Below are 26,485 nucleotides of genomic sequence, written 5' to 3' on the forward strand. Positions count from 1 at the left end.
TGTCGGATTCAGCCTGTTATCAGATCTCCTTGGTCACTCCCTCCCTCCTCTGACAAGGAGTAAATATTCCTCCAGGCTCTCACCCCACCTCTTACTCACCTCTCTCCCTCCTGGTCTCATTCATTTCTTGTATTTCAACAATTCAGACACAGAGCTAAAGATGTCCTGCATGTATGCAACCCTCCTGGCTCTCCTCACTGTGCTGCTTGCACTTTCCTGTGAGTCTGATGCCAAAGAGCGTGGGATTTGGGTTTTTGTTTTTGTTTTGTATCTCAGTTGCATGTGGATTTATGTATCAGTGGTATCTTGTTTAGACTCAATAACGATAGCTGTTTGTTTTCTTTGTTTTTCATGGAGAGGAAGCACTGGAGCCTAGATTGTGTGTTTTAATGTGGATCGTTCATGTTTTGTTCTCTGACCCAGTGTCTCCAGAGGCCGACTCTGCAGCTGTGCCCAGCGACACAGGCAGCGCCAAAGACCCACAAGGTGAGGAACTGCATCAGCTGCCCCTCTTCTACTGTACATCCTCTCTCTTAATCCCTTTATGTTGTGAGCTGAACCTCCTCCTGCTTCCTATGCAGGTCCACTGAAGAGGATTTTCATGAAGGAGGCCGATGCCTCAAACTTCTTCAGAAGACGCAACAGACGGGGCTTGAAGTCTCAGGATGAGATTAACGGTGAGTTCACTTTGGGTTTGTTTTTGTGGCCAGCCAAGGTGGTGTGTGTGTGGTTGTGTGCCTGTCGTAATGGTTGGCATCTGCACTTCATTATATAAGTATGTATTTTGGCAGCAGATGTGCTCTCACAATGAGATCCACACTGTTGTGCCACAATGGACGTCATCATGTTGCATCCAGCTTGGTAATGATATCAATGATGATTCACTAGAAAATAATTTATCCTACTAAGTCATTCATTCTTATTTTCAGATTATTTCAGATTATTTGTACTCATTTTATTATTAGTGATTTGAACAGAGTACAATGTTTGAATTCCTTGGATTTTGCACCTTTGAGAGTTGAAGTAGAGTTACCAAATAAAATGAGAAAAAATCTGCCAAAGAACTGAGAGGAATCATAGATCAATGTGCACTCACTGTACTTGTAAAAAAAAACAAACAAGTACTACATTAAATACATCCAGTCGTTAAGGTTTGGCATTGTATAGTCTAACCCCTTGTTTTAAGAAACTGATCTGGGTGTCTGAGAATCTGGGTGTCAGTAAGAGATGAAATGACTGGTTAAAATGCACGGGCATGGGCAGTAAGAAAGACACATTTATTGCAGTCTGAATGTTTTTATGACTGTGGTAGCCAGCAACTGTTTTCTGGACCTGACCTGACCTGACCAGAGAAAACCCCAGACCTGTCTGGTCACACTGCAGCTCTGCTGGAGGCTGCAGCGGGAGCCACAGGGCAGCATGGAGCTCACACACACTCATGTCAGCGTAAATCTGTCAATATTCACCTTGAAAGTTTTCTGAAAATTCATGTACTGTACAATGTTTGACATTCTTGGATGATTTAAAAGCACTGTTATGTACAGTTCGCCAACAAGAAGGTGAGAGCACACACAGAGACTGCTGTTCTGAATTGGAGTTGTATAACATGCTGTGGGGCTGTGTGCATGTAACAACAACAAGACACTTTGTGCAGTTAAAGGAGGAATAAAATGAACACAAAGCAGAGAACGCAGTGAAAGGACTGAGATGGACGAGTGAGTGGGTGAGTGGCTGGGAGATGAATGTGGAATGTGCCGACACACAGGCAGAAAGGGGTCAGAGAAAAACCAAGTAAAAAAGTGAGACAAATAAATTGTGCTCACTTTGAAGAGCCTCTCCTGCAGCATAATGACATAAAAGCACAACGTCGCTCTTTCAGGTAGATTAAATTTGCAAAGGAAAATATTTGATACATGTATTAACTGTTTCAGAAGGTGGACAAGGTGATGTAGAAATTTAGAGGGAAATATTTTGCCATCCAGGTGTAGACATTAGACCCCAAATGAATGCTCCTGTTTGACCTTGGGGTTTTTGTAGGAGTTGGTAAACCATGAGAAGCAGGTCAGCTGTGGTGTGTCAGGTAAAGAAAATGATGGATGACCAACCTTGCTGTGCAGCATCTGAAAGGGATAACAAACCAAAAATATTAGATGGTTGCCCTCAGTACTCATTCTATTAAATCTGATTTCATCTGCAAGCAAAGGATACTGATCTGCAATTCATCTGTAAATCTTACAAACATTATCTTTTATAATGTAATATAACCAGGTGGCTTGAGTTCCTAGCATGAGCTCCAGCTCACACCGCATGCACAGACTTGTGTAGCAAATCCTGTTAAAAGGTCAAAGGCCATGACCTGACTGGAAAGGTTAACATGGCTATCCCAAACCCTTCCTATCTCAGCTGAGCTCTTTCTTATGTTACCGCAGTCAGTATTGGAGTTTCACTGACACTAACTTGCCCACACATGACAGATGACTACTTTAATGTGTTCTGGTCTTTTTCACTTGTCCAGTCTTGCTGCTCAGAGGTCACATGGAATCTGTCTGAAGTCCTTGGCCTCACTTCTCTGTGTATATATTGGTAGATTTAATCTTGGTCTAAATTCAAAATTAAGCCAAACCTTTCATTTTTGGTAGCATTGAAGCTCAGAGGATAGGTCCATACATTTTGAAGTCTGTTTAAAAATAATGTTCACACTCAATATTCTTCATTAAAAGAGGCATTGATCACTGCAAGCATGCTAGCAGCTGGTATACAGTGAGAAATGATTTTTTTAAAAATGCTGCAAGTGGACTACAGGTTCAGCTTGGATCCAGCTTCGAATTTTTCAGAATTCATTTTTGGTTGGAACAAGGGATGTGGATTTTGTCCCCTATCACTTACATTATAGTTGCATTAGGAAAGGACCTCTTCACAGTCAGCATGGACAAGAGAGACAATTACAGTGACCAATAACCCAACCAGTGACTTTAACATACATATGGGCATGTGAGAGTCTATTAAGATGGACTTGAACAATGTAAACCTATCCTTCAGTTTTGCTTTCTACCCACATAAGTCTTTCTGGATCACGGCAAAAGGGTGAGACATGAGTCATTAGCTTCTTTCCATCACTTGGGGATCCAGGTTTTGTGTCTTTGTGTGTCAGCCACGGATACAATCAGCTTCTATGAATCATTTTTCACCACAAATACCAGCTTTATGAAGTTCACAAAAAGCTTGGTGATTCAGTACCGTGGTATTTTTGGAGGTTGTAGTTTTGTGGTGTTCAACAGTTCTTGTGTTTAGCGTGTGTGTCTTCACCTGTAGGTGAGCTTTGAATTGAAACCAGGGTCATATTTGTTGCTCCAGTTTATTTCCAGTGATGGAAAGTAATGACACTTTTGCTTCACTACATTTCAGGGGGAAATATTGCACTTTTTGTCAAATAAATAAACATTTACTTTTTACTTACAGCTGTAGTTACTAGTTCCTTTTCAGATTAAGATTTTACTTTAAAAAAAAACATAACTGCAATGCATTGCTAAAGATAAATCCAATGATTCCTAACCAGTGACCTCTTACAAATAATTAAAACAAGCTACAAAAGTAAAATGCTGCTCACACACTGATTCTGATATTCATGTACTTTCATTAAAGGAGTTTAAATGCAGGACTGTAATGGAAGAATTTTTTTAAATGTTGTATTGTCTCTTCTACTTCAGTAAAGGACCTTAATACTTCTCCCCCACTACTGTTCTCCATGCCATATTCAATAACTCTAAACAATAAGTGTACAAATTAGCTTGACAATCTATTTCTAATTCTACAGATAATAAATGATTCTGCAATTGATTTGTGATCAGTGCACCTGTTGTTTGAGTACCAGCTATTTGGTTATTATGCAGTTATTTTAGGCACCTTGTCTCTTAAAAAACTCCAGTGTAAAACTAGTCTATGTCAGGCCTTTTTAACACCAACACATAATAAAAAATATAAGAATTTACAATTTACAAGAAGCTCTGGTTTGAAATGACAATTAACTTCTGAATCATCCTCCTCTGTGCTTGCAGCTGAGCAGAGGCAGGTTTTGGCTGCAGATGAACGGAAAAGAGAGTTTCATGAGGAGAAGAGGAATGAGTTTGAGAGCTACGCTGAAGAGGAGCATGATGGTATTGTAAACTGCTCATATCTGATGTAGCTGAGAGGGATGAGTTCATTCACTGTATGAGCTCATTCATCCACTAAAATACTTTTGATCTTCCAGAACAAAATGAGAGGACCAGAGAAAGCACCGAGCAGTGGAGGGAGTTTCACTACGACGGGATGCATCCTCCCCATGAGTACAACCGTCACTCCATCTGAGTCTGGGATGTGACGTTGTGAGCTGATAGGACACGAACATTTCAAAGAATGTTCATCTTTAACTATACAGTTTTTCACCACAGGCCCCGACAGTTACACAGCAAAGCTACACAATGAAATGTTTTAATTTTCTTTTAACTGTCTTTTCTTCTAAACATCTAAAAAGTCAATATTTAAGAACAAAGTGAAGTGGTAATCCTTTCCTTTGCCACAAACTGTGCTTGAACATTTGATATGGTATAAGGTGACAAAATAGGGAAATAACCATAAGGCATCATTATTCTAGAATATATTATATAATATTCTATGTTACATAGTTATTCCCTTTGTTCAGGGCTGCAACTAATCATTTGGTCTATAAAATGTCAGAAAAAAGTGAATAATTAAAATTTTGCAGAAGCCAGGCTTAGTGGATTAAGACAACCAGCAAATAGTCACTGAGAAGTTGGAATCAGTGATCTTTGCTTGAAAAGAACTTAAAATAAGTCATTCCCAAACAAAGAAATGTACAGTGCGTTATCATAAATAGTGCAGTGATGTTTGAGATCAATTAAAATCCATAAAGGTTAAAACAAATGTCATTAGTACAAAATTATGTTTGTAAGCCTTTCTTCTACAATTAGAAAGTTATTATGAATCAAGCCAATAACACAATGTAAACTATATTGTTTTAGCTGTTATAGAAGTGTCCTGGGTTAAATGGATTAACACAAATTTTATAACAGCTTGCCAGAAGCAGAATGAGTGTGAATAGACTGTATTTACCCATATCTTACTTAGTTGTAATGACATAAAATGTATTAACTGAACCATTTATAATCATCAATTTTCAATAACAATTTCTAGTGTAAGAAATGCGTACATACCCTAACTTGATATTTACTCCCTGTCAAAGAAGCAACAACACATGTAAACGAGCCTCTTTTTTAATACATGAATCTCTACAACTCCAAAGAACAGTTCTGAAACAATATGTAATGCATGCATACTGAGGGACTTTAAATGCTTAGTATTTTTGCTTTCTTTTGATGTTTTTTGCGGGAAAAAATACAGGGAAGGCAATAAAAATAAACACTCAAGACCCAAGCAAACTGTGTTGTTGAGATTTGTATTTACAGTAAATAGAGGCTCAATGTCCATATGCCGATATTCACCACAACATTTTTAGATAATTCCAGATGGCAAAGCCCTTGATTTTGGGCATGTTCTGGTAGAGTGTTCTTTTTTTCCCCCTTTCGTGTTGTGTTTTAAAATTAAATAGAGGTTTCACAGAGAAAATACAAAGACAAATCCCTTCTCTTCTCTGTGTGAAAGCAAGAGAGAGAGAGAGAAGGAGAAAGAGTCTTTCTGCTAAATTCAACAGGCTGGTATGAAAGCACAGTGATTAAACACAGAGAGAGTGAGCTGTTCTCAGACCAGCCACTTCATGAGCGGAAGCAGAGCACGATATTTCAACTACTCAACTGTACACTATTGATTTGACGATTCTGCAATGGGAGCAATTGGTATCAAGATACAGTTGCATTCATTTGTCATTTTACATTTTTACGACAGACATGAGTGTGCACTTCACTGATAAACACTGTCTTTAAATCCAAATCTGTAATTCAAGGTTTTTTTTTCGTGGGAAAACAATCTATTCAGTACAAGTTACATGACACTCATAAGCCAGTAATGGTGGATTTGAGGAAAGACAACACCTGTCAAAGTCTCCCAATGGCACATTAGAATAATATGCAGTATGTGGAGGTTTTTCAGTTCAACTACTTCATCATCGCCAACCCCAACGCCAGTGTCTGACCACTCTGAGCGGGGGTTTTGGATAGCTTCATGTTGGAGCACATCCCTGAGAACTGGTCACACAGCGACAACACGTGGTTGCCCTCCTGTGGTCAAGGAGGACTTCACAGTCACGTTAAAAGTAATTAATCAAATAAAACAGCAATTACAAAGTAAATACTATTAGATACTGTGTCTTTATCATTCAATGCAATTACATTTCAGTCCAGTTTAATAATAATACATTTACACATTTCTGCAAGTGATATTCTTACAAAAGTCATAATATATTGTAAGAAAATAAATAATCCAATACATTAGTGCAATGCACTGGCCCTCTCCATGACCTAAGCACATTATCCTGCTCGTGTTTCATGGCCACACACTGTAAAGCAAAGAGATTACACATACTGTCATACCATACTGTTATGCCCCTGTGAGCCATTGTAGCAAATACCACAGCAAATTAACGAGCAGTCAAAACGACGAGAAGTTCAGAGTGCAGATGATGTCACAATTATTTACCACAGCTTGAAGCTTATATTTCACTTGCATAACATGACTCCACTTCCAGGCAGGATATTTACACAAGGCATACAGAGGAGCGTCCTGTCTCAAGACGCTCACAGTCAAAAATGACAGCAGCTTCAGTAAAGAGTTCCCTTTAGTGTGGCACTTCCCAGACCAGCTGCTTGTTTGCCAGACAGCCATGATCCAGACTGAACATGGCTTCCACAATAACAACTTCTGGTGAGCCTCTCCCCCTCTGTACTTCCAGGTCTGTATGACAGTGGGAAGGGAAGCAGCGAGGTGCTGTGCTGAGCCGTGGTAAATGGAGCTGAGCCAATGCTCCTTAAATTCCTCCCGTGGTTGGCAGAAACAGATGGGAGGTTGCGGGATGGGCAAACTGGGCAACGACATTGAAGCACGAGGCCTGGGATGGTTAAATCCCGTCTCAAAGCTCCGTGGTCTCCCAGCTCACCTCCCGCGGAACCTGGCGTCATTTAGTCCCAGTGTGGATGACGGTAACAGTGGAGGGTCGTGGCCGCGATGGCTCGGCTGCCACCGAAGGTTCCTCTCGCACAGGAGGGGGGGAATCAGAGTCCTGATTGTACACTTTAACAGCAGATGGCAAAGGAGCTATTGGAGGACCTGTGAGACAAAATATAGAAATATAAGGAATTGAATGTCATTAACTAAATTTTGTTGAACACTTGGAAAGCTGGAAGCAGCAACTGTTGATTAATTTTCTTCTAATCAACTAATCAATTCATGAATCGATCAACTAATCATTAAACCACTGGAGCACAGAGATAAAATTACTTCTAAATAAGCATATTTTCAGAGGTGTGGTGTTGAAACAGAGCTCAAATTTTTTTAAATCTTATGTTAAACTAAAAGCCACCAGAAACACTGTGACTGCATGGCTCATGTCAAAACCAGTTTAGTCTCTTTAATTGAAAATGACACCTCAAGAGCTTTTTAAATAGTTGCCAATTAGCTTAATGGAGAGGACGGCAGAGTGAGTAGAGCCCAGCTGAGTTCAGTGCTAAAAGTTGGACATGTCCGTGTCTACAGAGAGCATCTGGAGTGTCACTCACAGTCCTTCAGGGAGAGCGGGGCGCAGTCCACAGACTGGCTCTTGGCTGGAGCTCGGCTCTGAGGGCTGGATACAGAGTTGTTGCCGTGGATGCTGCTGCCAAAGCTGGTGCCCAGCTGAAGGCGCCTCATGTGGCGGATCACAGCTGTCGCATTAAAGGCTTGCTGTGAACAGAGGGTGCAAACAGACAAGTGTAATACCAGAGACAGAATCCTGGGGAAAGACAAATCACTGCATGTTTTTGCAAATCAAAAAGAGAATATTACGCCTATTATTCTAATGATGGCTGTTTTTGTTGATATGTGATAGTCAAGAAAGATGATGTCTTGCACTCACCCTCCATTTGCTTTTGGCAAAGTTTTTCCGCATCTGTCGACTGACTGATTCATGTATGTTCTTGCAGAGAGCTGTGTCTCCAGCGATCCTGAAAATTAAAGTCAAGTCCTTTTAGATCATTTAAAGAACAATTCACACATACGAACACACCACTGCATGGTGGTGTGGTCCTGGAGACAGCTTCTATAGCGGGAACTACCACAGAAGTGGTTCTGAGCACTTTGGCAGGTGTTCATATGCCTGTCTGTCTGTTTGTGGACATATTTAGTCACCACCTGTGCAAGATGCAGTCACAAAACTTGTGTGTAGTTGAGATCAAAATGAAGAACATGTTGACGGACGTCACCGCTGGTGTGATCCCATCACAAGAAGTTCTATAGTTTATATTTGTTTCTGTAATACCTTGGGAATCCATCCTTGTGTTGTTTTCCTATTTACTCCCATCATTTATTTTCATTCTGCTAAAACATCTTTGACTGATGGGGCGATGTCTTTGCAGGCGCTCACACACTGTATCACTTTCTGTCACATTCATCATAATATCTGTGTATGAAACCTTGTCAATGAAACCCATTTCTCTCTGTTATGACACCTGTTACCGGTGTCACAAACCACATATTTGTATCAGAACGACCACCTGCCCAAAACCCAAAAGGCCCATTACTGGCTAACAGACTTATTCCTATTGGCCACTTCAGCTGGAAACAGTAGCCCACGCCAGCTAGCTCTTGTTAGCTCTGGCTCAGGCCTGGGAACACATCCTAATTGTTCATTAAAGCTTCCACATTCTTCAAGGATCCTTCAGCACGCCAGCCACTAATTGGCAGCCATTTATTCAGCAGATTTCTCTCTGAGGGCTAGTGGTGCCTAGCAGAGGTGGGTTCGCGGCTCGGAGCCATGGCGACAGATGACAGTGGGAGGACATGTTCTCTATGACAAATGCATAAGCCTGGCAATCTGCGTCATACTGCTGTTTAGTTGCACCAAGATGCGTGGTTCCCTGTGATTGTCTGGTTGGGGAGCAGTGTGCGGCGATTAGTTTCTCACCAGGGGTGCTGAAGAGCCTGGTCACATGTGAATCTCTTCTCTGGGTCCTTCTCCATTAGGCTGCTGATGAAGTCTTTGGCTGTGAAGGCGGTTGAAAAGGTCAAGAGCACATCAAGCTGAGAACATGTTCCACACTTTGCTGAACTCAAGGATTTAAATGTTTTTTCTAATGCTTTTTTTTTTTTACAGGTCCTGCAATTTCTTGAAATATTTTTGTAATTGTTACTGGAAAATTCTGGACCAATTATAGAGTAAACAGAGCCAGCACACATACTAAATACCAGTTCTGTTATTTTAGTTCTTAAGGACCTCTATTGCAAATACAAGAAATTTATTGCATGTTTGTCCATTGTGGCAAGACATTCCTCCTCCGTTGCTCTTCTTGAAGTTTCTTAAATTTTTTGTCCCTATTAAAAATTTTTTTTAAAGAATTGGGTGACTAAGTATCCTTAGAGGGTGCTGTATATAAAACACTATCCTTTAACAAATCTATTTTAACACATTTTTTTCATTATCATATTTTTTTTTTTTTTACAAAAGATGGATGTGTTGGATAAAAAAACAAAAAACAGATTAGATAAAAGATTCAAATATGCACCAAGACCTGAAAAAGAAAAATTAACAAGATGACACAATAAAATGAGCTTGTGAGAAATAGAAGAGCAAAATACATTAATTCAATATTTAAAAAAAATATTTATTTAAATTTTATAATCTGGGTTTGCATTTATTTATATTTTTAATTTGTCTTAATTTGCCTTTTACTGCTTTTTGTCAGTTTTTGTGCCTCTATACAATCTGTTTTCTTAGAATTATAAGGGAACTACAGGATCAATATTTCAACATATTATAAGAACACAAACACACAGAGTATGTTGTAGCTCACCGGAGTCTGATATGTCATCCCAGTACGGTGCGTCAAACTCATAGTCTGCCTTGAGAATCTGCTCAAAGAGTTTTGAATCGTTCTCATCATAGAAAGGAGGGTAACCGCAAAGCCTGAGAAGATGAAGATGGATGATTACACAACAACAGTCCGTGTGAGTGCTGTTATCCATCTGATGCTCGAAACTTTAACCCAAATCTAAAAGGATTTGCTGCAGCCTAATCTCATTCACTGGTAGTTTGATTTTTCATATAGCATGCAACAAGAGACGGTTCAGATGGATTATAGAGACTACACGAAGACTAAGAGTGGGGGGAAAAAAATGGGACACAGCCTATTTTCATATTATATAGAAAAAAATTGACACGCAAATTGCATATGTGCAACACAAATCCATGCTGTATATTCAAGTGGTGCTTCTGATTATGAAACAGTATAAATGATTCCATAACAACGACCAGACAGAAGCCTCATTTGTGAGGCCATCAGAAACTCTTCCACTTAATTACCTTAAAATTTATCACTCCTAACAAATGGATAACGAGACCAGGGATTTTCTCTTTGCTAACGAGCGACGCCACTTTACTTAATTAGTTTGGAGGCTTTGTGTAACACTTTCCACTGAAAGCTTTATAGACTCTGTAAAATAGGAACAGAAGCTGGGGGCACCCCCCTGACTACAATCTGGACCCTGAAATGGTTTAGCCTTTAAGGGGGTATCTTAGAACCTGGATGTTTTTTTTTTGTTTGTTTGTTTTTTTAATAGTTTTAGACAGCTTTCAGCTCTTCTGCATTATATTATTTTAGGATGCTGGGTTCTATTTTGTGGCTCCGCAGAGGACTATGTTGGTCTGTTGGTCAGTACCTCAGTTTGATCCCGACTGAAATATCTGAACAACAATCAGATGACTGCCATTAATTTTTGTACAGACATTTACGGTTCCCAGAGGATGAATTGTAGATGCTTTGGTAATCCTTTAACTTTCCATCTAGTACCTTCTTCATTTTAAAGATTTCAATTTGTCCAGTAGTTTGATTCATGACCAAACACCTACAAAAACTGAAGACATTCCCTTCAGCCTCAATTGCACATTGTGTTTAGTGGTAATTAGCAAATGTTAGCAGGGAAACACACTAAATTGAAGTTGTATTCCAAAACCATACCACATAATAATCATCAGAGCATACAGCAGGTAGTATACAAAAAAAAAAAAAAAAAATCAGACATACTGAACTATTTTATAATAACAGGAAGTCATAAAAAATGTGTGGAGCTGGTTGTCAATCGAACTGTGTCTTTGACTTATCACTGTAACTAAACTTTCCTAACAAGGTTGAAAATACTAGTGTAAACATAGAAAAAACCTGCTTGGAATCATGTGAGACTGAGTTATTCGTTCTATGATAATTGTCTGTAACTAACATTGTTTTATTTCTTGCTCAGGACACGAGTTCCCTGTTTAGAAAAGGTTCAAATACACAAAATAAGCTTCCGTTAGCCATTGTATTTATGTTTTAAATTAGAGTACTCACAGAATATAAGCGATGACCCCAATAGACCAGCAGTCCACAGCTTTACTGTAGGGCTTCTGTGCTAAAACCTCAGGAGCTGGAACAATAAAATATATATATTTCTTAATGGTCAGAAAAATAACTATTCATGCAGTGAAAACAATGCAAACACATTTCAATGATTCACCATAACACAGATGCGAGGATAGAATGTGAATGTTTTGTGGCTTGCCTGCAGCAGATGGCTAAGGTTAACCTGTAGCTACTGGCAGATTAGATTAGGTCATGTTTAGCCAACTAGTGCATCTAATTATCTCAGAGCAAGTTTCCACCAAAGCCGGAGGGCATCCTCACCCACGTATCCTGGAGTCCCACAGGCGGTGGCCATCACGTCACCTGTTCCCTCCATCTTTGACAGGCCAAAGTCACTAATCATGATCTTTGACTCATCGTGAGGACTGAAGTACAGCAGGTTCTCAGGCTGAAAATGAAAGGGATAAATAATCGAGTCCATCAGTGTGCCTGCGATTGTCTGTTTCTGTTTGAGCCTGTGTATTTTTTCTGCATAGATTAATTTCAGCGGCCCAGACAGTAAGATATCAGACAAAATATGAAACAAAATCCCCTGGATTTGTCATTCAAGAGTCAGGGGAGTTTTACGGCTCATCCAAGAGGCTTCATCAGTTTTACCAAGAAGGAAAATCCCTGACATTTAACCTCTGTGGGTGATCCACACAGAGAGCTCACGTAATATCACTCACACAGGTTAAATAGCAGGGATTTTCCCCTCACGGTAAGACTGAACCTTCTCTGTTGTTCAGTGGCAAAACATTTTCAATTCATCAACAACAACTGCAGTGGATTCTGTGAGGAACCATGAATATTACACACTGTTGTACCTTTAGGTCTCGGTGCACTATGCCCATGGAGTGCAGATAGTTTACTGCATCCAAAACCTGCCGAATGAGCCGACTGGCATCCATCTCCGTGTAGAAGCCCTTTTCCACAATCCGGTCAAACAGCTCACCTCCAGACACCCTGTCAGCACACAGAGAAAACAACAATGGTCTGGTTTATCCAGTAATAATTAAAAATAATAATAATAATAACAATGAAAAAGTTCATTTTTGTGGGACTTTGTAAAGTGAGGTGCTTTACAAAGTACAGGCACAAGGCAAAGTGTACAACCCAAGGGTTCTGCAGTGAATAGTAGGTAAGTAAAGCTCCCAACGCCACAACTTCTTTCCACTTCATTACAGCAAAGTTCCCTGACATCCATCTGTGAGCTTTTTCACCCGTATGTACCCGGTCTCAACCTTCGATCCTGAAACAAAATCCCCTGATGCAGACTTAAACCTCAAGGTTTAAAGGTTTAGCAATTTGCTCTCAGTGGTCCTGAGCTTTAAAACAGCCTCCATGTTGAAATCTACCTCAGTGACTTACTTTAAATTGCTACTAAATATTCATTTTCCCACATTTGCATTTCTGTACTAAGTGGCCTTTTTTCATGGATTGTCCATTTCCAGTTAATATGATACAATTTTATGGATTAAACTGCTTTTTATATTTGCCAAATTATCGCTGCTATTTTACTGCTCTGGCCTGTGTTCACTCTTTGTGTTTTTTTTTTTTATCTGAGGCATCATGTAGCTGTGTTTTAAAAGGGTGCCAAACAGATGAAGTCAGTCAGGGCTGCTTACATACTTTGTTTTTTCCAAATGCAGTTTTTCAGTATTTATCAAAAATCATCATGAATTTTGAGACTTGTCCCCGCAGCTCTGCAGTGTTTGTAGCTGATGCATCAGAATTCTTCTCAACTGCTTTAAATCACAACTACTTTACAAAAGGCACAACAAGTGACTCATATTAAGTTCAGCATCAATTACGAGTATGTACATGCTTTCGGAGATGGACAGCAATCACCATTTTTATAACTGAGACTTCAAGGCAACATTATGTACCTTTCAGAGGTACACAGAGGGCAGATATTTGCTGCCTAAATTGCTGGTGCATTAGTCACAAACACTGTGAAATTATGTGGCGAAGGGAAAGGTCTCAGAAATTATGACGACACATCAGACAAAGGAAAATGGCAGAGGGAAACAGCTGTCACCTTCACCAACACTGACCGGAATAATTTTAACAAGATAGTTCCTGCATAAATAACACTCCAAACTAATTTAAAGTTTTGACAGCATCAACGCAAGATAAAACTCCTTTTAGGAAATACACTTATTCCCTTTCCGGCTGAGAAATAGATAAGGTGATCAATACTTCCTTCGTGTCTGTACAGAGACTGTGAAGCTAGAGCTTTAGAGGCTTTGTCCATAGATAAAAAAAATCAACCTACCAGCACCTCTAAGCCATGTTCACTAATTAACACAATCTCATGTGTTTAATCTGTACAAAAACATATAAAAGTGTAAAAATGATAAGCTGTTATTTCACAGAGGGTGATGTACCAGGTATGTGCTTTCATTGTCAGAATACTTTTTCATCTGGATGGTTAGAAAAGTCTTTGAGGAGTCTGAAAATGCCTTCAGAACAACAGTGAGTGTGTAACGACATTCTGGCTTTTTCAAAGATCGCTGAGTACAGACACTTAGAAATGTGACTTGAATAAAATAATATCACAAGAGCCCCCATAAAACCACAGCTCACTGTTATGCTAAAGTTAGAAGAGGTGATAGGTATATGTTTTTTAACTTACTTTTTTTTTTATACTTTATACTTTTTTCCCCACTGTTTCCAGTTATCTTGCTAAGTTAAGCTAAGCTAACTGGCCCGTTTCCAGCTTCATATTTACCATACAAAGGAGAGAGTGATGTCAATCTCATGAATCAACTGTCATCCAGAAGGCCAATCAGCTTATTTCTCAAAATGTCAAATTATTCCTTAAATGTACTTATGGACTGATGCAAAGTTATAGTCCAACATGGTAGTTATATTGTTTATTGTTCAATTATAAAATCCTGTAGCATTAATTTAATCCATCTCTGTGTATAATACTGCTGTTACGCATAGACTCATTCCTCTTTAAAGCATCACCGGATTCACTCAGACATTCAAGAGAGGGCAAAAATGCCTCACGGACATTTCGGACGCTTATTCAAGCAAAAACACAACACATTATCAAAATGACAGGCCAAATGAGAGACAAAGAGCTGACCTAAACAAACAAAGTGGTGGGTTGATGCACTTACAGCTGCATTATGAGGTACAGGTGGTTTGAGCTCTCGTAGATGTCCTCCAGAGCCACGATATTCTCATGCTTTATCCTGCAGAGGGAGAACAGAAAATTCACTTTGCTTGCTCTCAGCCTCTGTTCATTTCAGCACAGGCCACTAATGAGGTGCAATTAGCCTTTTCTTTTGTTAAAATGATGCCCTGCCGACTGAAAACGGATCTTTTTTTTTTTGCTTTCTGTTACAGCACACTGCCTATATTTACACTTCATGTGTGTTTGTGCACACATGTGTATCTTTGTGCTTGTCAAAAATGAACCTGGCAAAGCTTATCATTCACTCAGGAAAGAAAATCTTTTGTATGTGATGGGGGCTGGGATGGGTTGGGGGGTTTCTTAGAGAATGCTAATCAATGAGTCATGAAGCGGCAACCCCCGTCAGCAGGAGCACCTGAAAGAGATAATATAGGATGGATCAAGATACTGGGAGTCTGTGTCCAGGCAACCAGCCAAGAAGGTTTAAGTAAAAAAAAAAAAAAAAAAAAGAAAAGAAAAAAAGCTGCCTCTGCAAGGAGATATGCAGATGACAGAGCGTGTTCAGAAGGGCAGGTGGCTGAAAAAGAAAAGGTGGGGGTGGAAGAGGAGGAGGCGGGGAGAGTCTCAAAGGACTAAACAATCTTCACAACTTCCTTTCTAAGTCCAGAACGAAAATGAGGTTGCAGCTTGAGTGCTGTTAGACTAACAGACACAAGGAAGGAGTATGAAGAGAGTGAGGAAAAAGGAAAGGATGAGAAAAGACAGAAAGAGAGAGCGAGAGAGAGAGACAGAGAGAGAGAGAAAGGAGGAAGTCAAAGGATAGCAACTGTAGCCAGGCAACTACACCCAACAACTGGCGTGTTCGCTTCAAGAGTGACTGATAACTGAGCTTGTCGGGGGAATTACCCATCAGACCCTGGAGGAGGATGGAGTGTCACCTGGTGTCAATGCAATCCTATCATACCCTGTGTAGGTGTGTAAGAGTGTGTACACTGTGAAGACCCAAAATGGTGGATAGATGAGATTCGACAAGGAAGTCACTTAAGCCTGACAATGACTGTGAAATAAAGTGTGTGCCACCAGCATCCCAACTCCGAGTCATTACTCAGAGTGGAGAGAGACACACACAAGCATCCCCCGGAGGACGACGCGAGGTGGTGACCCTTTCTAAAGTGGTGTTCTTTGTCTGGAAACTCCCCCGCGGCTCCGACAGGCGGTACCTACTTCCTAAGCACAGCGATTTCATTTTCGATACTCGTCTCCTTCCCCTTCAGCGCTTTTTTCGGGATGCACTTGATTGCGACCATCTTTCCCGTGGCCTTCTCCCGAGCCATCACCACTTCGGAAAAAGCACCCCTGCAAGAGAGAAAGAGAAACATGTTAGTCCTGCTTTGTATGTGCTCAGGCAATATTGACACAGAAAACCTATCGTCAGTGAGTAGATAGAGGGCACTCAGAGGCAGACAGGCCAGAGTACACAAACAGCATATTGTGAATATTTACTGAGAACTGGCAAAGTCCCTGACTATGGCCAACAGCCTTCTGCGTTGGTTTACGCCTGATGCTCGTGTGAAGCCAAAAGCATGGCAAACACTTTTAAAACACCCATTTAGGACGGCGGATAGCGTGTCTTCCTCAGCCATCTGTCTCCATACATGAGAGCCTTTAAAAACAAAAACTGAATTAAGGAATATTTGCTCAAGCAATCTGTATCTGTTGCTATGATACCACATTCAGTCCACCTTAATAAATCTCGCTGAGCACGCAGCATGATTGCTTTTTTTTTCTCTTCTCCCCTTCTTGTTTTCATTACACACCTTCACAGGCACCTTTTTTTACTCCCTTACTGCCCTCAGGATGGCTCGACATGAAACAAGGATTAATGATTTGAAACTCTCTGGGTCATGGTCACTGGACCAACAGATATGATCTAAAAGACTAAAATAATCCTTGATCAGCTGATGAACTGATGGCTCTGATGAAGGCTTGCCAAAATGTGTCAGGATAAGAAAAAAATGTTAATCTGAACAATCTGACTATTGTGATTTTTCTGGAGCGCTATAGTACAGTCCCAAGTCATATATTCTAAATCAATTCATGTGCTCACAAAGCCACATGGAGCTTTTAACATTTTAACATTTCAGTTTGTTGTCTCCTCCACTTTTTAATCTCTAATTCAGCTGCTTACATAAAGCCTTTTCAGCAACTTTGTTCTTATTGATATTTTCAAACTAAATGAGTGGGTTGACATGAGCAACACAATACTTGTACAGCATCAGTGATATATGTTATGGGTGACATCATGTAGGCACAATATTACAATATTTTACATATCATTCACATTGTTATCTTAGGATAAAGATCAGTTTCTTCATTCAGTTTATTTAAAGTACAATTTCAAGTCCTGTCATTCTTGCTGGAGCATCTGCCAGCAGCCATTTTAGTGTGATGGCTTTCTTGTATTTTAAAGATATATTAACCCTGTAAATTAGGTTTATCAAAGACCAGGTACAGAATGACAAAGAAGCAATAAACTTCCATTCCAGATATTTTCATTATCAATTAATTCATCTCTTGCAAATGTAAAAAACTGGCCTGTTGGAACATCATCAGGTATACAAAAATACAAATGATGTGAAGAAACACACCTGCAGTGATTTACCGCCTTACAAACAGCAAGACGACCAACATCAAAAAGTCCATTATGTTCTCAAAGTGTCATCACTTCATGCCAACAGGCTCTAAACTCAGTGCCGCTCGTAGCACTAAGTCCCACCGCGGTCATCAAATCCACGCTAATCCCTCACTCCACCTTCGCACAGGGGGGGGGGGGGGGGGGGTCAGTCAGAGCCACGACACACAAACACAGACTGGGCACAAACACACTACTTGGCCACAAAGCTTGGCCCCAGGTGTGATGAGGTGGAAGACACACAGCAAACAAACAGAACTGAGAGGGCTTGGAGCATACGCCCTTGTGACTTTGACCTCATTCTGGCACGTTATGTGGGACAATATGTAAATTCATGGGGCTGTGTAAGATACTTGGTGCACTACTTGTTCGCTTGTTACAGCACACACACATCTTCACACCGCAGCTGTTGCCGTGAGGACAATGAGCATCATTTCTATTCAGCGCATGCGACCGACTTCTACAGCTGTGCGGACATTAAGAGCAGAATTCCTCCACCAGCACGTTGAGCCCTGACGAGCAACTCTCTTGCACGGTTTTTCGGAGCACGCTTTCTGCTTTCTGCAGCAGGAGACACACGCTGATGAAACCACAGGAAACCTGTGAACTAACAGAGAGGTTGTTTAGCGCGTATAGCACCATTTCTGTCCCCCTGCTCACCACATTGACAAGCAGCAACATCATTTCCTGAGAATGACAACATGACAGAATCCAAGCCTGTGACTTCCCTTGCTCTGTCAATGCATGAGGCACGACAAACTGTGCTGCAAGCTCCTAAGGCATTCAGTCGATTAATTCATAATTCACAGGAAAGAAAAGGTGCGATGTCTGTTAGAGACATGTATACGGTGATGCTACCGCCCACATGCTGTATCTGCACGTACATACACACAAAAATCCAGTGACACATCCACAACAATCACACATAACTCTAGAGCTGAAACGATGAGTCAAACGAAAGAAAGTAATCAGCAACTACTTTGATAATTGATTAATACTTTCAATCGTGTTGCAGAACATGCAGAACATTTGCTGGTTCCAGCTTTTTAAATGTGAGGATGTGGTGTTTTCTTAGTCATACCATGGTAAATGAAATGTGTTTAGATTTTGGAAAGCTGCACAGAGAAATAAAGCAATTTTAATACATCCGATTTAGTTTCAAGTTATTTCTTTATTATATTTCACAAGCTAATCGATTACCTGAGAATATAATTTACAGATTAATCAAAAATAATTGCTATTTGTAGTGCTACATAACTAAACAGCCTATGTGACTTCCAGCACATCAAATTCATCCTGAGAATAATCCTTGATGTGATCTGGGGCAGCATTAAGTGATGAGGGAAAGCTCCATCTGAACCGGACCCTTTATTGAAGCACATCTCATTCTATTACGCAAGATAAATATGATTGTATGGCTGCAAAATGTTTCCAGTGTCACAGACTGCACAATCAAGTCAGCACACTGACTCACTTGGTTGAATAATAGGTGGATTTTAAGTTCTTCCCAGAGCCACAGAGCTCCACAGCTCTTGGATGACGGTGTGAGCTCTGTGTGTGTGTGTGTGTGTGTGTGTGTGTGTGTGTGTGTGTGTGTGTGTGTGTGTCAGTCTGCAGTCACACAACACCACCACGCTATGTGCAGGACAGCCAAGCCAAACCGGCTGACTAATGTGAAATGTGAATGTGGGCTGCTCTCTGTGTGAAAATGGCGGCTGATGCTGCAGATGCAAAGCAAAGCCTTGAATCAAATAATCATCCAGAAAACTTTTTTTTTTTCCTTTTAGGCTTCGACCTCCGCTGCTCGTCAGCTGCGATTATGAAAATGCAAGGCACTCTCAGATGGAGGAAGTATTTTTGATGGAGGGGGGTGGTGGTCTCTGCGACCGAGGCAGGCTTATTGACATTCCCAGGCGGTGCATGTATCGTGGTGCTGCTGAGTAATCACACTGAATCATCTTGTGTAAGATGCATTACAGCAGCTCGTTATGCAACATATGGGATGGAAAAGTCGGAACTTGATAATCCAGGTAGAGCTAGTGCCGGTATAACCTGCTGTGTTCAAAGTCACCCAACAATGGCGCAACAATAACTTCAGCCAGAGATTTGACGGCTGACATGATCAGCGCTTTGAAAAGATGCAAATAAAACTGATGTATACAGTTAGTGAAGTAAACATAGTTGGGGGAAAGCCAGTGGGCTCCGTTATTAAGTCTATACACTAAACTGTAAAGCCAGACAGGCACTGGAGACGTGGGACCATCACTGATTCTCTATATTATGAGCACAATGACTCTGATGACAAATTACTTTTATAAGCATGTCCAGTAAACGTACTTTTACACATCTTAGCTAAGCAGTACTGGCAGCCAGTCGTTTTGCAGTTACATAAAACACTAATTTGTAACAGACTTCACACCACCATCTGCTCGGCTGTGATATGCCACTCTGCCTACTCAGAGTTTCGTAAACTCTAGTGTCTGCTGGACAAACTATGTGAAAATTGCAGTTTTTTTCTAACTTATGCATTGTTCTCATCATCATCATCGCCTGGAATCTACCAATATACTGGACTTGCTCCTCTAGGATTTAGGTTTTCTATGTTTGACTCTTAAGAATCTTTGTCAGTGGCAGCAGATGAAGTATTAAGAGCCTTTAAGTAAAAGTAGCACAACAACAATGTAGAAATGCTTATAATGCTATGCATTATAACCGGGCTGATTCTGGATTATTGAGGTCAAGAATTATGGTTCTGATAACAATCCATGCCAGCCATTTTTAAAAATATATACTAACACATAACATGAACATACATTTTTGATAAGGATCAATTAATTTTAGTTATTAGAGATTAAAGTACGAAGATTGTCAGTGAAAGTTCTGGTGAAAATGTAATGATGTAACCACAACTTCTGCAATTTCCTGTTACTGTTAAAAAAAAAAAACAGTACAGTACAGAATGTACAGTAAACAAAATGTACAGTAAAATGTGTCAAAAGTAAAAGTACTCATGATCAGTGTAATGTTGTAATTGTACTTTACTTTCCATTAAATTAAGTAGCATTTTAAAGTTGTAGCTGGTCAAGGTGGAGCTACTTTTAACTGCATACTTTAATCTAGAATGCATCATCGTATTTTATAAGATGATCCCATGCTTTCTAGGTTAAATCATTATCTGATAAGTATCGACCTGAAACGGTTTATCCAATTAATTGATTGGCAGCTATTATGATAATTAATCTTTTGGCTCTCTGGATTTTGGGTGGCAGTGCAGGTTGGTCACTGCATCAGAAACATCTCAACAATGTCATCCATTTGGTTATGGTTCCCAGCTTTGTTCGTCAGAACCCAGACTAGCCAACACTGGTTTTCTGTGCTTCCAGGAAGTAAACACCATCGACCTTTTGCATCAGAGCTAAATGAACTCCAATAATATGACTAGAATGAAATCCAGAAGCTTCCTCAGTCCCAGCAACTGAGGCTCGAAACCATTAATTACCAACACACAATGGATGTGAGGCTACTTTCCAGGAATGTGCACTTTGTGTTCACCTGACTGTTGATCAAACAGAGAAATATGGTCAGTTTAAAGGCTGAAAAAAAGTTAATGTCACTCAGAAACAACTAAAAAGAAAAAATTATCCAATGACCGAGTGAAATATTTGGCAGAAGCCCGTCTGAAGCCACAGATCAGCCTGTCAGAGAGAAGCTGAATTACTTTAATAAGGGTGATAGCTGCCTCCTGTGCTCTGATACAGGCCAGTCTGGTACACTTCAACTATCAGAGCGCAGTGGATTTTATACAATGGCTCTGTAGGCATTCACTGAGGCGAGAGGGACATGAATACAAATGGAAACTCAGGAAATTACTACGCATACAACATGCTACCCATTATCTTGGTGAATTATTTGACTCGCCATCATTACAGCCCATGACAAAGTATGTCCTCCCACACTGAATGGAGCTGGAGGACAGCGGTGGTGGTGGTGGTGGTGGTAAGAAGTGAGGTAGAAGGTAAGAAGGTAGTGTCTTCCTCAGAGGGAGCCAACCAAGTACTTCGACCATGCTAGTTGCCTAGCTGCCAATTTCACTGCTTTCAGGCTGCTTTCAAGGACCCCACGAGTCTCTACACAAGCTGTGTTTCAGAGAATGATCAGTGCACGGAGGCAACAGCAGACACTTTAAAGCATCACAGGTGAGCAGGGCTTTGTCAGAGCCAGGGTCAGTTTAATATAGGCTTTTGAGGCATCTTTATTCATTAATATCAAATTCAGAAAAGGTAATTTTCCTCTTTGTTGGTAAAACGAATCGTAAAGTTTTAGGGGGCAAAAAGCGACGCGAATGAGTCAGTTACAGCTCAGCTCTGCAATGGGAGCTAGCAGAGGACAAGTCTGAAACTTTAATCTCAGAAAGTGGGATTCTGGAAATACACGACAAAGCACTTAGAAAGGATGCAATTGGAAAGCGTCATTTTTGGACTGCTTTTAAGCCACTGCATTTAAAAAGATAAAATAAGCAAAGGCGCAAAGGTGTCTGACCCACACATGACATAAACTAACTTCTATATAAGGAGTTCTTCCTTGAATTTGTTTATTAAAGTGACAATAATTAATAAATTATATTTTTCTATTAACAGCTGAACACATGACCACTTGAATGTGAAATAGGTCACTAGTCATGAACTACCAGAAAATTATCACTTGACTCTACTGTTCCCTCAGCTTGAACGGAGCGCTTTAAAAATTTTCAGCTCATTGTTTTGGTTTCCAGACCTGCAACATCACTGTTCTGGTTTAGGTTCAGACTATTTCTAAATGACCTCAAAACATATCTTTGGCGTTACTCTGCTGCAGCTTCTTGTTCTTTATTGGCCAATGTAAACTGATAACTATATCGAATAGTTCATAACTGGTGGATATATCAGCCCATTCAGTTATCAGTAAGGCTGCACCAATGTGTTATGCTGTATCAGTATCCACAGCTATACTGACCTTTTTAAGCAAATATGTTTTTGGCCATGATGAATGATCCACATTAAATAGTTTTCTTTGTCAGTGTCATAATAAATTCTGTGTTTCTGTGTCATTTTTAAGTCATGGCTGCTTGCTGACACAGTTTTTAGTGCCACAGTAATGGCTTGGTTAATGTTACCTTACAAAAAAAATTTACAGTGGAATATACAGATTTTAAATCTGGGACAAACCGGTGTGTGAACAGCTCTCATTATCAGCTGTTAGTCTGAAGTGAGGAATCAGAAAGGGAATCGGGAGAGAAAAAGTAGGATTAGTGCATCCTTAATCATCTGCCAGGCTCTAGTATGTTGTTTTTAAAAAAAAAAAAAGGTATGAGACAAACATCTCCACTGTGAGTGGTAACTTTGCCTTATGCTGCACATTTACAACACTTTACCCAGGGGCATCTCTGAAGGTGCTTGTGGTCAGGTTACTTAAATTTGCTCCCACAGAGTATCAGCAGCTTAAGGGTCTGAAATTAGCCGCAAGGCAAGTGGCAGTGAAGAAGAAGGACTGGCTTCAGCGGCAAAGATCTCATTAGCTCACAACATCTAAAGCAAGAAAACACAGGGAAGAAGTGTGACCAAAGCATTACTGACACTGCCGCAGGCTTTCTGCGTAACGTTCAAACTGAGACAGATTGGCCGCCAGCTGATGCTGAAATCAAGTCTTTTCTCTTTGTAAAATGTTCACGTTGATGTGCGCTTTATTTTTAAATTAACGCACCCAAATGTTTCAGAGCAACAAATACCACAATCAGTTCAACAGAGCAATGACATTAACCTGAATAACTGAGCCTCTCACAGTCAGTTCATCACAGACTTGTGACTGCTGAGGTGTGCAGCAGTGGAGGAAAATGTATTCAGATCCTTTACTTTTTTTTTGCTACAGTACAAATGTAAAAACATTAACAGCATAAATATACTTATGGTATCAAGAAAATGTAAAATATATCAATAAAAATAAGTAAAAATGTGCTTACAGTGCACAATATGCAGCAGAATGGCCCCAGTTCACATTAGATTGTATAATATTTGATTATTGTTACTGTTTTTTAAAGTTGTAGGTGGTGGAAATTTAGCTAATTTAGACTGTTGGGTAATGTGCATAAAATGTGTCATATGTGGTAAACTAACCATAAGTTTGCTGAGTCAAAACTTCATGCACAAAATAACTATTAAATATAGCTGTCTGATAAATGCAGTGCAGTAAAACGTACGATATTCTCCTCTGAAATGGAGCAGGAGTATAAATGAGCATGAAATGTAAAGTACTTGAAACTGAAAACACAGTACATGAGTACATGTAGTTAGTGACTTTTTCTTAGTGTGTGGAAAATTAATGAGTTTTCTTTGGCCGACGACGCTGCAGAGGGATGATCCCTCTTGGACACTGATGGGGAAACTTGACGAGGAATCTACACTTGAAAGTTAAATCAGGAGGAGGAGGAGGGGGAGGAAGAGGAGGATAATCTATGTCTCTTCCTCTGACCGACAGTCCTTCCTGCCATCTTTAATCCTCAGGTAAAGCTACAGGGCGGCTGGGCTTTTCTGCCCTCGATGGCCTGTTGTGAACCTCACTGTGCAACAACAAGGCACTCCCCGATTAGGGAATTGGTAAATGGGACTTACTTAAAGTAAATCAGGTTGAGAACACATTGTACAATATGTAACATGGGGATCGAGACGTGACAAACTGGCCCCGGAGATGTGTGCTGGATTGTGGGCGAGGGATGCGTGTTCCTCTACCCTGACCTTTGTGTGGACAGTAAATCACTTTGATTCAACGGTGTTATTCAGAGGCTTTTCACACATAAATGAAAGCCTTAGGGAAAATCAGAACTGCCTCCAGGTAGGAACATCTGACTGTTTAGTGAAACAGCTGAAGTGTCAAGTGCGCTTCATGAATCACCAAACTGTAAGAGAATTTTATAACGCTGCTGCTCAGGAAAAACAGGTCTGTGGTTACACTGAGCAGAGTTTCAAAAAATTAGAGGATGGTGAGGAAAGCCAAGAAGATTATTCTGAGTTTACACAAGATGAGGTTGCATATCTTACAACAGCAAACCACAGTGAGTGTGTTTTATAGTTTATGAATGACCTCCTTTCCAGTTTGGCTACAATCACTGGGACTAGAGGCCATTTTTTTGCTCAGCTTGACACCAGTTTCTGAGGCCACATTAAAAAAAACAACACTTTTCTCAAGGGAGACACAGGCCTTCCCCGAATCACCAAACCACAAACAACACCACATTAAATTACTCTCAGTCAAGGGAGGAGGAACATGACTTTAGGGAACAAAGACCAGCAGGGAAAATGGCAAACATACTCTACTAAATGTGCGATAACACCTAGCAATCAATCACAAGACTGGTCTAGAGAAGATTATGGTTTTATGTCAGAGACAGCTCTCAGGCAGTCGGTTTCCTTTAGTAGATTAGGGTCTTCTATTCACACTTGCGGTCTCTTTCTGCAGCATAACTTATTCAACGAAGACACAGACATGAAGTCAAGCAGCACTAACAGCGGACCAAAATAAACTCTGGAATTTGCCTCCTCCTCTGTGGTCCAAGGGCAAGAGAATGTCTTCAGCCAAAGTGGTCCCTGAACTACGAGAACAAGTAAAACGAAACTGAGCACAAGAACAGTTCTCATAAGAGAGTTTGTTGTGCAGTAACAAGTATCTGAATCTGAATCCAGACACCCAGACACAATGTTTCTCAACTAAAACCTGCCCCTGCGTGAACCAGAAAGACAGACACTGAGCACAAGAGCACATGAAGTCTTCACAGATGCTCCTTGAATTTTGGAGCCCATTTCATTCATCATTTGTGTACGCACAAACAGGCCCCATTGTCTTTGTCACACTTGTCATGTTGTACAAAACGACCCCAGATAAATGGCTGCCTGTACAAAGCTGTCTGCGTGCGTGCGTGCGTGCGTGTGTGTGCATGCTTAAGCCCTGATATGATCTGTGGGAACAACAAAAACAGGCTGCAGTAGTTCTTGAATGAACGAGGGGCATCACGCGTGTCTGACTTCACACATTATTGTGTCTCATGGAGCCTTATTTCCCCTCCCTGAACAATTAACCGGCGATGGTCCGGATTGTTTTTTTTTTTTTTTTTTAACGTCTCTTTAAGCTTTAAGCAGTAAGTTCAAATGGCCCTGTATCTCTCTGCCACCGTCGAGCAAATTCACAGTCACTTCCACAAATATTCAACAGCTGTCAGTCTGCTTTTCGTTTCCGTTTAACCATACAATGTGCCATTGTTGTCTGACACCAATTTGCACAACTGGATGCAAAGTTTCTGGTCGCCTGCAAGGCTGCGTTATCTTGTTACTCACGTCCCAAGGACTTCCTTGAAGTCAAATATTTTCTTGATATCATCGACATGCTTTTTCCAAGATCCATCGCTGGACTCGCCGTTTTCTTTCGCCATTTCGCACCGGGGGTGGGGGTAGGTAAAGAAGAGACGCTGCTGGAGGATCACCACAGTCGTCTCATCCAGCCCCCCAAAAAAAGAAAGAAAGAAAGAAAGAAAAAAAGAAAAAGAAAAGTAGTGCACTTGTGTGTTTCGCCAAAGGCTTCCTGGCTATTGTCAGCGCAGACTATCTTGCTTCCTCAGCCCATGCATGCAGCCAGTCAAGCCCAAGGAGGGGAGGTATGTCCTACCCCGAGAGGTTATTTGACTAATCTGTTTGACGTAGCGGATCCTGAGTCTGAGCTTCCCCACTGTTCAGATCACTGTGACGGGGAAACACAGGCTCTCCCCCTCCTCCTACCCGGGCGGGATTTAGTCAGTGTCAAGCGGCGATGCGGTGAGCTGAGGTCGGGCTACTTGCAGGAGGATGTCACTTGGCAGTCGCATCCGATCTGCTGTGCCATGGAGTCACACCGACCGCCCTGTGGTTGTTATAGCAATAGGAGGAGTGGGAGGTTGCTGCTCCCGCCTATCTATCTGACACCGTGCACAATTTAAGTGTTCGCATTGCACCAAATCACCGGCCCGGTGGAAACTCCGCCGGAGTAATCGGTGTCAGCGTCCGTTTC

At 40.7% G+C, this 26,485-nt stretch overlaps 2 protein-coding genes across 2 annotated transcripts; one reads left to right on the forward strand and one right to left on the reverse strand.

The window, feature by feature from the left end:
• The first annotated feature begins 133 nt into the window (after positions 1-133).
• Positions 134-5,425, forward strand: ucmab (upper zone of growth plate and cartilage matrix associated b). The gene is made up of 5 exons (XM_041038705.1): positions 134-218; positions 424-486; positions 582-677; positions 4,056-4,154; positions 4,250-5,425. Exons 1-5 carry the CDS (start codon positions 161-163, stop codon positions 4,345-4,347), a joined length of 414 nt encoding a protein of 137 aa, XP_040894639.1. The 5' UTR covers positions 134-160; the 3' UTR covers positions 4,348-5,425.
• On the reverse strand, positions 5,258-26,455 carry camk1db (calcium/calmodulin-dependent protein kinase 1Db). The gene is made up of 11 exons (XM_041038703.1): positions 25,780-26,455; positions 15,952-16,083; positions 14,711-14,785; positions 12,407-12,545; positions 11,862-11,988; positions 11,529-11,604; positions 9,996-10,108; positions 9,110-9,188; positions 8,063-8,150; positions 7,728-7,890; positions 5,258-7,278 (listed from the first exon to the last, which is right to left on the reverse strand). The coding sequence occupies exons 1-11, from the start codon at positions 25,872-25,874 to the stop codon at positions 7,127-7,129; spliced, it is 1,239 nt and encodes a 412-aa protein (XP_040894637.1). The 5' UTR covers positions 25,875-26,455; the 3' UTR covers positions 5,258-7,126.
• Positions 26,456-26,485: the final 30 nt, after the last annotated feature.

The sequence above is a fragment of the Toxotes jaculatrix genome, chromosome 5, assembly GCF_017976425.1.
Source record: "Toxotes jaculatrix isolate fToxJac2 chromosome 5, fToxJac2.pri, whole genome shotgun sequence".
Classification (NCBI taxonomy): Eukaryota; Metazoa; Chordata; class Actinopteri; family Toxotidae; genus Toxotes; species Toxotes jaculatrix.